Below are 13,207 nucleotides of genomic sequence, written 5' to 3' on the forward strand. Positions count from 1 at the left end.
CTGATCTGGACCCCAACCTGCATCCACCTGTCGAAGTGTATTACAGTATGCAGGGCCGGCCCAAGCCTTCAGGGGGCCCTAAGCAGGATTTTATTTGGGGCCCCCTTGGTGCAAACAATATGACAAATTATCGTCAATCCTTGATAATTCGCACACTATAAATTTAAAACACACATTATCGATTTTATTCGCTTTAGCTGTGTTGCTTACATCATAAAATATATGTTTTAAGACAATTCTAAATATTATTCTGCAGAAACAACTTCCTATTGATCCAACTTTTTATGACTACTTGCCCAAATCTAAATAAATAGATACAAAACATTAATATGGGCTGGCAGAAACAAAAGCAGCTGGAAGTAGCCAATAACATACTGATTTTTATTATTATTCAAGACGCTGCCAAACAGTCAAACATAGTGACAATAAAGATACATTTTTTTAAATTGGATATAAATGATAACACTGAAAAAAAAATCATATTGTATTTTGTAGTTCAAATAACTTAAAACATCTATTTAAATTAAAATCAAATTAAATCAGGAAGCATTTTTTTAGACATACTCGCATATCAATCAAATTAATAAATATGTACCAAAATTGTTCAGTTTTCAAAAATAATTCTAAATTAAATGAATTTTTTTTGTAAAACAAATTATTCTGCCAATGAGATAAGTAAAATAATCTTATTTTAAACCTAAAACAATATTTTTATTTACCCTAATTGGCAGACTGAGCTTTTTTAAATGAAAAATTAACATTATTTTGACTAAATATCCTTCTAAAAAATGCTTATTGGTTTAAGAATTTTTAGATATTTGGACTAAAAATCACACAAAAACTATAAGAAAGAAAATCATTTTTGCAGTGTATTTACCAACTGTCAATTGTATAAATCAGAAGGTTTTTTTTTAATCGCCACGTTCATTAAAAAAGCATTTTGCTGCTGTTCCGGGCACTGCTGCTTCAAACACAATATCAATGATTCTGCGATATATTGATAGATCACAAGAAAACCAGCCACAATATATCACAATTTTGGTAAATGAAGCGGGAAAATGCATAAAAAATTGTGATGAATTTCTTTTATAAACACGCATTTATAGAATTGCAACAATGTAAAACAAGTGCACATCTGTCAAACAAGCTTAAAAATGCTGATGTGCAGAGAGGAGTTTATGACTGAAGAGAGCACATCTCTATCACAGCAGCAGAATCTCAATTTAGTGGAATATGCATTTAAGAAAAAAACTGCCAAAATAGTATTTTATTGCTTTCTAATTTTCTGTAAACTTAAAACACTTATTACAACTTGAGCAACTATTTTATGTAAACATGGAACATTTTATGCTTAGCCCTGGTTTATTTTTAATAAAAAAATGTATTCCCACTATTTTTTCAACTGATCAGAATGCTCTGAGAGGTGAGCACAGACTCCTCTGAGCACCTATGTTTTCACCAGTGGAGAACATTAGTTAGTTATTTACTCATCTATTTAAGTTTTTTAATTCCCCTAATATTTTTTTTGCCAAAATACCTTCTACAAGACTTTGACAAGGTATGTAAGAGTCAAATAAACGCAAGGCCCTTCTAATTAAATGTTCATGCCATATTGATACCTTTATATATTTTGGCGGAGTTAAAAAGTTTGAGCACAAGTTGCACTGGTGGCCACGGGGCCCTAAGCAGCCGCTTAGTTCGCTTATGCCTTGGGCCGGCTCTGCAGCAGGGTTTCTGCGGGGTCCTAAAAAGTCTAAAAATGTAAAAATCGAAATTTTAGGCCTTAAAAAGTCTTAAATTTGCTGTTCTAGGTTAAATATTTTTGCACAGGTCTTATTTTTCCAATGTCCACGTAACGTGACAGCAACAGCAGTGGGAAAGGAGGAAAGTTTTTATAAAAGTTTAGAAAAACTTGAGGGATAAGTTTGTTAAAACCAAAAAAAAGGCCATGGCAAAATTTTGGCAAAAAATTGTAGAGCAACCCATTTTCTGTAGTTATTATTACTTAACTTTATTTGGTAAAACTGTCAGAGATATGAACAAAAGTGAATGATGCATTTCATTTTAAAAATCTTGAATGGTTATAAAAATCTTTATAATCATTATTAAAAAAATCATGAGAAATAGTTTGTTTAAAAAATCTTGAACTATATTAATGATGTGATGTATAGTTCTGGAAACTTCCTACTTCTCAGTGTATCTGTCTGACTTGTCGTTTTCAAGAGCCTTGTCCATTTGGGGTGTGTGATTAGTCAGCAGAGCTGCGCGATGCGGTGCCAGGCGAAAGTATAAATCAGCCGTAAGATGTTTGTTTGTTTGTTTGTTTTCCGGTAGTTCAATGATGCATCCAACCTGTCTTCAGTACTGTTCAATTTATTTTGCCACTAATTTTGTGATGTTTGTGTTTTCTCTTTATGTGTTTGCGTGTTTTTGATCTTGTGATTCAAGTCTTAAATTTAATATGTAATGGTCTTAAAAAGATCTAAATTTGACATTATGATATGTGCAGAAAGCTTGTACAGCTGTCGCCGCCCCTCTATTTTCTATAAATGATATTTTCCTTGTTTTATCAGGAGAAGATGGTAATATTCAATTAGTATTGCATCATTTAGGTGAAATTTTATTGATAACTGCAAAGTGTCTTAAAACAAAACCACAGTAAATCTTTATAGTTGTTTTAAAATCAATCAACATAAGGAAGAAGACTGTTTAGTTTATTGAAACAAATTAAATGGACAGAAGAGCCTGTAGAGTCATTCCTTGTCTGTGTTTGTTTGTCTATTCTATGTTTTTAGTTATTTTTATTATTATATTATTGGTTTGATTAGTATTTGTGCTCTGTTCTGTAAATGTAGATGAAAATGGTCGAACTGTGCCTCGTTGTATTTTTTTTTATACTGCAATAAATTAAAACACGTGACCAGAGTTCTGACGTGGAAACGTATGACGCGATGTTCAAGTTCAAAGATGAAAATAATAAAGAAAAACGGGGACATTATTTATTTATCTGGGTATATGGGCCCTCTATTATTATATCTAATATTTATTAAGAGCTGTTCTGTGTTTAATAACATTTGACAAAAAAACTGTTGTGTACATACAGCTCCTGCTGCTCTAATTGACTTAAGGGTGAAATTGTGTACATTTAAATGACCCTCGTCATTCTGTCACCACGGCAACACGAGTTGGTTTACAAATCCACGCTACTGTCTATAGAGTGATCGATTCTGATCATCCCGCTGCACAACTCTGAGCAAATCTCCCCTTGGCTGAGTTACATCAGTTTGGAAAGTTGTTTTGGAGTTGTTGATGATGACGCTGCGACGCTCACAGAGGACCAGGACTCTCCCCGGACACCTCAGGGACTTCTTGCTGGAGCGACACCTCAAGAACGCGGCTGTCCTTCCTGCCCTTCGTCCCGCAGCCCCAGTCCCGCCAGTGGGTGAGTGTCTGCAGGAAGAGCCGCTGTCCATCCACGGCCGGAGTGTGGAGGAATACCAGGGCATCTACCGCAGTGTGATGGACTCCACAGTGAAGAAGCCTGCTGGCCGATACACCCTTCAGAAAGGATTGGAGGTAAAGCAGCGGCTGTGGGAGAAGCTGGGCCGGCCTGCGCTGCTGGAGACCGAGCAGCCTGATGGACGTGTGCTCATCACGGAGATCAGGTCCGAGTCCAGCGTCCCCCCTCAGATCAAGGTGGACATTAGCAAGGAGCCACTGCCCAAGGAGCCCCGGAGGAAGAGGCCCAGGCACTGAGCCATCCTAGTGCCAGATGAAGGATCATGGGCACGTATGTACATACTGTATATATTGTATATAGTTATAGAATAAGTTTTCAATTAATCAAATTGAACTTTTCATTCAAGTTTATCACATTGCTGGATGTTTTGGTGATTGTCCGTGCTGCTCATATTCGGCTCTTGGGTTCTTTTGGATGTTGGCATGCGGTTAGTGAGGTTTTCTAGGCGGTTTCTTGCGTGTTGCTGGTCTCCTCTGAGTGTTTTTTGGCACATTAGTGGTTGTTGTTAGTGTTGGCTGTTGGGTTAGGGTAGGTTAGGGTCCCTCACATGGTTTGCAGCTTGACGTGCTGTGAGGGCTTGTGTGCATCAGTGATGCTGAGAGCTACGCCACTGGTACTTCACAGCTACCGGTAGGGTCACCCATATTGGACAGGTCTCAGCTGAGATGCCTGACCAAGACAAACCACCTGATTCTGGACAGCAGAAGATTGACCTGATGCTCCAGATAGAAGATGTCCCCTGTCACCACACCACACACACACACACACGCACACACAACACACACACACACACACACACACACACACACACACACACACACACACACACACACACACACCACAACACACACACACACACACACCACACATACACCACACACACACCACACACACACACTCACACCACACACACACACACACACACACACACACACACACACACACACACACACACACACACACACACACACATACACACACATAAAAAACTAAAACTAAAAAAAAATAGAATAAATCTTGCAGACGGTTAAAATTAAATGTTTATTGGCAAAATATTTATTAATTACCTTAATTTAGGAATATTTTTAATCATTTTGTTAAAGAAACTCTTATCCGTGTCTTGAAATAGGCGAGTTTCACTAAAACACATGAATGAAATGAATAGATTGTGTCATCAAACATGTAATACTTACGGCGCTGAAGACAAGTGAACAAGTGACCACTTAAAAAGTCATTATTGGTGTTCCTGAGTTAAATTCATGCAAATTATTGCAAAAATTCTATTTCAATGTTTAAAGTTGACTCAGAAATTACAACCGATAGAAGATTTCAGTTCATTATTGTGTTAAATGTGAAAAGAAGTAAGTAAACATTTACCAAAACTAGTCTACAATACAGAGAAATTGATACAGATTTAAATGGCACAAAAGTGTGTAAATGATGACGACATTATTTTGTGTGTGAACTCTCCCTTTATTTCAAAGAATAGAGTTTATTGCACTTTAAAATTTGCATTTTAATATGAAAAAGTGTGATTTTGATTAAAAATGAAAATAATCCTCAAAATAAGAATCTAAATCTTCCAGCAGGTGTAGTAATGTCTAACCAGTGAGAGGATTCGCTCAAACAACTGAATCATTCAACAAAGATGTAAAGCCAGCGCTGTCTGGGCTGTTTAAAACAAGGATTCGTTCAGAAAGTAGACACACTAAAGTTCTTTTGAGGCTATTAAGGTAGAGTTTAATGATGTATTCTCAAACCTCTGAGTAGCCATGAGCATAAGATCTGAGTTCAGAGTTTTCATTAAAGAATTGGTATTGACCCAGAGATTACTCATAGCCTACTGTATTACTACTACTATTAATGAGGAGCGAGGCCAGACATTTTGAAATGGGGTTGGGCTTTAGTGCCTACTCTTATACTCTTAAAAGTGAAAAATAACTAGTCTCTTATATTTATAATATCTGATAGTTTAGTTATTGATTTAATGAGTGACATTTTTGAGCATCCAGTCCTCATTTTTAAATGAATAAACTGCAAAAATGTGGAGAGAATCTGAAATCATTCACTTTGCCAGGAGGCCAATAGAAAACTGACATTGTTATTCAGCAATAAATATAAGCAATTTCATTCGATTCTGAAATCAAATTTGTTTTTTCTTTATTAAGCTAGAAACAATAGCAAAAAAAAAAATTTATTATTGGCAACCACTGCAGTAACAGTGATCCACACAGTGGCCATTAGCTAGCTTGAGTCGTTGTTTATTTAAAGTCGATTTATTATTTCAAAGTAGGAATTAAATGCATAATTAGAAACAAATCTTGGCTTGGCATTATAAACACTTTGCAGAATAAAAATGCTAAATCATTCTCTCCCAGTAGCTGGCGCACACAGATCAGTAATGATGACCAGTGAAGTGTCTAAACTTTTGATTAATAAAGGGGAGTAAAAGTAGACTGAATTAATATCAGCATCATTAAATGTAACATCAAACCAAAATATGAAATCAAACAAATGTAAAATTAAGAAGAAATTTAAAAATAAAACACCGGAAACTAATGTTTTGGGTTAAAGGAGTACAAAGAGTTGAGATTCCTTTATCAAATGACAAAAGTATGCATGGATCACAGAAATTAAATGAAAAAGACAGAATCAATGAACTATGAATAGTTTTACTGAATCTGTTTGGCTGGAGACTTCCGATCTGGTTCACATCAATTTCTAGAGGTTAAAAACAGCTCGTTATGCTGCTTGATGCTCTTATATTTTCTTGTTGTATTATTCTACTTTTCATGTAAAGTCATGAACACACTTTTTTGTAGAGCAGGTAGTAAAACTGCTCCAAGCTCAGCTCAGGTGAAAACACTGAACTGACGAGGAGCCAGAATGAAGGAGAGGACCAGAGAGAGACCCAGCGCTCCTGACAGAACCCAATCCCTCTGGTTCTAGCTGAACACACAACAGTCAACAAGATCACACACACACATACACACACACACACACACAATCACTCCTCTAAACTCATTCAACTGACTGAAATCTTAGAGCGGTCTCAGGTAGACAAAAGCCCAACCCAGTCCATCTCTGATTGTGGCTATTTTAAGGCAGTGCCGTGCCAATGTTTTTTAGGAATAATATATTAATTTAGTTCCTTAAAAAAGTAAATAATCATATAAACATAACCTTTGGGTCTCATCACCATACAGCAGGGCAGGGCCGGCCCAAGCCTTCAGGGGGCCCTAAGCAGGATTTTATTTGGGGCCCCCTTGGTGCAAACAATATGACAAATTATCGTCAATCCTTGATAATTCGCACACTATAAATTTAAAACACACATTATCGATTTTATTCGCTTTAGCTGTGTTGCTTACATCATAAAATATATGTTTTAAGACAATTCTAAATATTATTCTGCAGAAACAACTTCCTATTGATCCAACTTTTTATGACTACTTGCCCAAATCTAAATAAATAGATACAAAACATTAATATGGGCTGGCAGAAACAAAAGCAGCTGGAAGTAGCCAATAACATACTGATTTTTATTATTATTCAAGACGCTGCCAAACAGTCAAACATAATGACAATAAAGATACATTTTTTTAAATTGGATATAAATGATAACACTGAAAAAAAAATCATATTGTATTTTGTAGTTCAAATAACTTAAAACATCTATTTAAATTAAAATCAAATTAAATCAGGAAGCATTTTTTTAGACATACTCGCATATCAATCAAATTAATAAATATGTACCAAAATTGTTCAGTTTTTAGAAATAATTCTAAATTAAATGAATTTTTTTGTAAAACAAATTATTCTGCCAATGAGATAAGTAAAATAATCTTATTTTAAACCTAAAACAATATTTTTATTTACCCTAATTGGCAGACTGAGCTTTTTTTAATGAAAAATTCACATTATTTTGACTAAATATCCTTCTAAAAAATGCTTATTGGTTTAAGAATTTTTAGATATTTGGACTAAAAATCACACAAAAACTATAAGAAAGAAAATCATTTTTGCAGTGTATTTACCAACTGTCAATTGTATAAATCAGAAGGTTTTTTTTTTAATCGCCACCGTTCATTAAAAATGCATTTTGCTGCTGTTCCGGGCACTGCTGCTTCAAACACAATATCAATGATTCTGCGATATATTGATAGATCACAAGAAAACCAGCCACAATATATCACAATTTTGGTAAATGAAGGGGGAAAATGCATCAAAAATTGTGATGAATTTCTTTTAGAAACACGCATTTATAGAATTGCAGCAATGTAAAACAAGTGCACATCTGTCAAACAAGCTTAAAAATGCTGATGTGCAGAGAGGAGTTTATGACTGAAGAGAGCACATCTCTATCACAGCAGCAGAATCTCAATTTAGTGGAATATGCATTTCAGAAAAAAACTGCCAAAATAGTATTTTATTGCTTTCTAATTTTCTGTAAACTTAAAACACTTATTACAACTTGAGCAACTATTTTATGTAAACATGGAACATTTTATGCTTAGCCCTGGTTTATTTTTAATAAAAAAAAAAATGTATTCCCACTATTTTTTCAACTGATCAGAATGCTCTGAGAGGTGAGCACAGACTCCTCTGAGCACCTATGTTTTCACCAGTGGAGAACATTAGTTAGTTATTTACTCATCTATTTAAGTTTTTTAATTCCCCTAATATTTTTTTTGCCAAAATACCTTCTACAAGACTTTGACAAGGTATGTAAGAGTCAAATAAACGCAAGGCCCTTCTAATTAAATGTTCATGCCATATTGATACCTTTATATATTTTGGCGGAGTTAAAAAGTTTGAGCACAAGTTGCACTGGTGGCCACGGGGCCCTAAGCAGCCGCTTAGTTCGCTTATGCCTTGGGCCGGCTCTGACAGTATGACAGATGATTCAGCTCCAAAATCCAGTGTGAAGTACAGTTACTTTTTTTGACCATGAGAGAATTTCAGCTGCTTCTGAGAGTTCACCTGCTTCAACAATTCACCTCAACTGGAAACGTAGGCTATTCTTTCTTTCTTTCTTTCTTTCTTTCTTTCTTTCTTTCTTTCTTTCTTTCTTTCTTTCTTTCTTTCTTTCTTTCTTTCTTTCTTTCTTTCTTTCTTTCTTTCTTTCTTTCTTGTCAAACTGCCAACTATTACAGCATGTTTTAAGCAGCGGATGCCCCTACAGATGCAACCCAGTACTATGAAACACACACTCACATTCACTCTCATACACTATGACCAATTTCAATCATTCGTTAATTTTCTTTTCGGCTTAGTCTCTTTATCAATTAGAGATCGCCACAGCGAAATGAACCGCCAACTTATCCAGCATATGTTTTACGCAGAAGATGCCCTTCCAGCTGCAACCACAACATCACAATGGTACACACTCATTCACACACAAAGTTACTTGTTAAATAAATAACATGGAAGATTATACATAGAGGATTTTGAGTAGTTTTTTAATTAGCTGGTTTATGAAGACTGCAGAGTGATGCATGAAAAATATGACTTCGAATAATTGTAAAAAGATGTGGTTTGTGATGTATGATCACAATGTATGAACATGAATGCATGTTGTGATGTATGCCCTCCCTAGGTTACTCTGGTCTAGAACTGCCACTGGGTCTGTTAATTATGTATTAGCATTGGCTATATTATTAATTCTGAGAAAATCAAAATGGCTCTATAAACAAATCTGTTTAATTAAACACATTATTTCGCTATTAGATGATAAACTGGCACAAACCTGGGCCTACATGACTTTCATTGCACGCATTGTACAACAGATGGCGGCACTTCACATTTGGAAAGAGTGCTTTGCCGCACACGAGGAAAAGAGCTTGTTGTTAGGGAAAATGGCGTCGTCCATGTGCGGAATGTTCCCCGGTCAGCAGCCTCCTGGATCTCTTCCACCTCCGGGTCCGGGTGGTCCAGGTCAGCCAGGGCTCCTCACTGGTACTCCCGGTAACAGAGGGGCGAATAACACTTTAGTGGATGAGCTGGAAGCTTCTTTCGAGGTAAAGAGCTCACGTAAACTTTTTCTGCTAACATAACATTGGTGCAACTGCAGTCACACTAAACCTTTGTTAATGTTTGTTTAAACATATATATATATATATATATATATATATATATATATATATATATATATATATATATATATATATATATATATATATATACACACGTATGAGTTTTATGTACGCGATTAATAAATTAACGTTATTTACTTGGCTGTTGAAGAAATGATATAACCGTTAGACCGTTAATGGGGCGAGTTAGTTTATTTTTTCACTATAATCCTATGTTCTTTTGTATAATCTACGGTGTAACTGAATAATATTGTGTGTTATAATGTAATTTAATGTGTGTTTTTAATTCTGCCAGGCGTGTTTTGCATCTCTTGTCAGCCAAGACTATGTCAATGGAACTGACCAGGAAGAAATTCGAACTGGTAAAGAGATGTTTTTATTCGTCTGTGCTTCAAAAATGTGTTAATTTTTATGATATTGGACACCAATACCAGTGGACTATATTCAAATACTACAGTTTACAGTAATCCGCAACAACATCACAGATGACCATTTAGCTAATGTCATGCTGTCATTAAATGCAGTATTACTTATACATTTTTGAACAACATATTTTCTGAATTGTTGTTTAAATATGAAAATTCGGTAAAAAAAAAAAAAAAAAACTTTTTCACAATGATTCAGAACAAAAATCTTAACATTGTATTCTTCCTCATTTCCTGTGATCTCTCCAAATCTTCAGTGGGAAACAATGTGAGAGCTAGCAAGATGAATTTTATACATGTATATGTATTGTAATCGGTGTGATGTGTAGTTACAAACTGTCTAAATGTAATTACTCTTCTACTGAAAATGTTAAGGGATTACTTTTCATTTTTAGGTAATTTAATTAGTTACTTATATAATTTACATGCCTTAAATATATGGTATTTATAAAATATTGTGTCATTGCTTGTAAATGTTTTGATACATGTTTATTATTCGAAGATCCATTTTTGGGATCTAAAAGATCCTGTTTGGGTCAAATGTACAGAATTATGTTTAGTTTATATCGTCTATGTGTAAGATTTTTTGGGATTTTAAGTAGGGTTGAGTCAAGTACTTAAATAGTGAGCATTTAAGTTACTTTTCCGACTTTAAATTTAAAATACATTTTTAATTATCTAGTTAGTAATTAATTACATTTTTGAAGTAGCTTACCCAACAATGATTGTAATTAAACGTTAGACACAAATAAACAATTGGTAATTTTGAAGTCATTTCTTTCCAATAGTCTGAAATAAGATGCTATGAAAAAATATTGCCCAAAAACTCGACCAGTGCATTAAAAAAAAAAATATATTTTTTTACAGTTATTTATTTTGTGTGTGTATTTCAGGGGTTGATCAGTGTATACAGAAGTTTCTGGATGTGGCCAGACAGACTGAATGTTTCTTTCTTCAGAAGAGACTACAGCTCTCTGTACAGAAACCAGAACAGGTGGAAAAAGAGGTATACCTATGCACTTACAGCATATGTACAGAAGAAAATACAATCCAGCATTATCTAAACCAAAACTACTTTTAAAACTATTTTAATTACTTAATCTTCAACTTTATACAGCATATTACAGTAAACTATGTTCCTGTTATTTCATTTGATACAGCTTCGAAATGGAATGTTTGACATTAAAAACAGAAATAAAACAATTCAAACACCTTTTTTAATGCAATATATGACAATTCCTCAAAATATTTGCTACTTTTCCTATTATTTTACTATAAAGTCAGAGTGAAGAGATTTATTTCAATACGTTGATGTGTTTTAAATGGAAACAGAAAAGGCTATAGAGCTCAAAAATTTAACTCTTTGGAATCCAGCTATTAGTTGGAAGAAAAGCAGATAGTTGTTTTAAGATCTAATGGGGTTGTTAACACAAGATGCCGTATCGGACACTCAAGACTCGCGCATTGACAGTTATTTAAAGAAGAAGCTCCCCCAAAATGTCAATATTGCAAAGTGTTATACATATACTTTTAGAATGCCCTATTTTTAATGTTATCAGTCAATGTTTTGGTCTGGAGATTTTAAAGGAAATATTTTTAAATGCAAATTCTTCAAATTTGGTAGACTTTTTATCAAAAGTAAACCTTAAAGTGCTTTAGATTTTTATCTTATGTATTATTTATTGCAGTTTATGTCTTTTTAATGTTATCATTAGTTTTTATTTTTTTACTATTATAGAAAATGTATAAATTTGACCTGGTTTTGCCATAAAGTAGCCAGAGAAGCTGACATGGCAATAAATTTAAAACTCTCTCCAACTGAACTGAAATGAAATAATGAGTAGGGGGCTGGGCTTTCTTTTTGCACATTGTTCCCTCATAGCGAACTGGCGGTTTGGGGCGTTGCTAAGAACACTGTGGCTGAAGTCATCAAACTGTCATAAACATTTAAGGACCACCACTTTAACTGCAGAAGCAAACGGGGATTAACTTTCATGGATTAATTGTTTAGCTGAGGAATAATAATGCATGCTAGTGAAATGGAAAAGACACAGGCTTTAAAACAGATTGGATCAAAACATATCTTGAGTCTGTTTGCAAAACATTTCAAAACTCAATCAATCAGAAATGTGTACTAAAATGTATGTTCTGTTAAATCTCCCAGGATGCATCAGAACTAAAGAATGAACTCCAGAGGAAAGAGATGCTAATTCAGAAACACCTCGCCAAGATCCATCATTGGCAGCAGGTATTGGAAGACATCAACGTTCAGCACAAGAAGCCCACAGAACTGCCACAGGGTCCTCTGGCCTTCCTAGAGCAGGCTTCAGCCAACCTCCCCGCTCCAATGAAACCCAACTAGTGTATTTACAGAGATCCAAAACCTGCTTTAGATGGTGCTCAATGGGACACTTTTTCCTCTCCCTCCCAGCAAATGGTACAGGAAGCCCTTGGTATGTTACAGTGTGCTTCAAGAGCTACTAAATAACATTATTACAACTTTTCCCTTATGAAAGTGTTAGGTTTTGAAGAAATCAAAGTTATTTTATATTTCTTCATAAGAAAACTTAAGAATGCATTAGTTAGCTAAGAAAATGTTCTGTTGAGGAGTTATATTGATCTGAATTAGGTGGGATAATTTTTTGTTTATATTTTACAATTTTATTATTATTTTTTTGTACAGTTAAAAATAAACATTTTGTCATACATTTTCAGATTTTTTTAAAGTTCTCTTTGGTCTTCTTGGATCTGGCATATGTGTTTCTTATTTATATCCAGTGCTTGATACTTTACTATTCATACATTTTTCTATTGATATAAGCACAACTGATCAGTTTCATCCAACTACACACCGATTCGCTCACTCTTGTATTTGAGTATTTGGGCTCTATTTTAACAATCTAGATGCAAAGTCCAAAGCGCAGGGTGCAAAAGCATTTAGGGTGTGTCAGAATCCACTTTTGCTATTTTAAGGATGAAGAAATATGATCTGCGCTGCAGCACATAGTCTAACAAGGTTGAGCTTATTCTCTTAATGAGTTATAGGTGTATTTTGAGAATAAACCAATCAGAGTCTCATCTTCTGGACTTTAGACCTGCTCTCAGCTGGTCTCTTGTGCAGTCTATTTTAGTTTCTCAAAATAGCAACGTACCAGCAATGTGCCTTA

General features: G+C 34.7%; 1 protein-coding gene across 1 annotated transcript; it reads left to right on the forward strand.

The window, feature by feature from the left end:
- The first annotated feature begins 9,365 nt into the window (after positions 1–9,365).
- On the forward strand, positions 9,366–12,748 carry med28 (mediator complex subunit 28). Its single transcript, NM_001007770.1, has 4 exons — positions 9,366–9,540; positions 9,911–9,977; positions 10,934–11,046; positions 12,205–12,748. The coding sequence occupies exons 1-4, from the start codon at positions 9,379–9,381 to the stop codon at positions 12,400–12,402; spliced, it is 540 nt and encodes a 179-aa protein (NP_001007771.1). The 5' UTR covers positions 9,366–9,378; the 3' UTR covers positions 12,403–12,748.
- Positions 12,749–13,207: the final 459 nt, after the last annotated feature.

The sequence above is a fragment of the Danio rerio genome, chromosome 1, assembly GCF_052040795.2.
Source record: "Danio rerio strain M-AB ecotype USA chromosome 1, GRCz13ab, whole genome shotgun sequence".
In the NCBI taxonomy this organism is placed as follows: domain Eukaryota; kingdom Metazoa; phylum Chordata; class Actinopteri; order Cypriniformes; family Danionidae; genus Danio; species Danio rerio.

Bases quoted from the DNA above. Each gene is read 5' to 3' on its own strand.
- med28 (NM_001007770.1), top strand. From the start codon at position 9,379: ATGGCGTCGTCCATGTGCGGAATGTTCCCCGGTCAGCAGCCTCCTGGA. The intron at 9,978-10,933 runs GTAAAGAGATGT...TGTGTATTTCAG, and splicing joins CCAGGAAGAAATTCGAACTG to GGGTTGATCAGTGTATACAG. The intron at 11,047-12,204 runs GTATACCTATGC...TAAATCTCCCAG, and splicing joins CAGAACAGGTGGAAAAAGAG to GATGCATCAGAACTAAAGAA.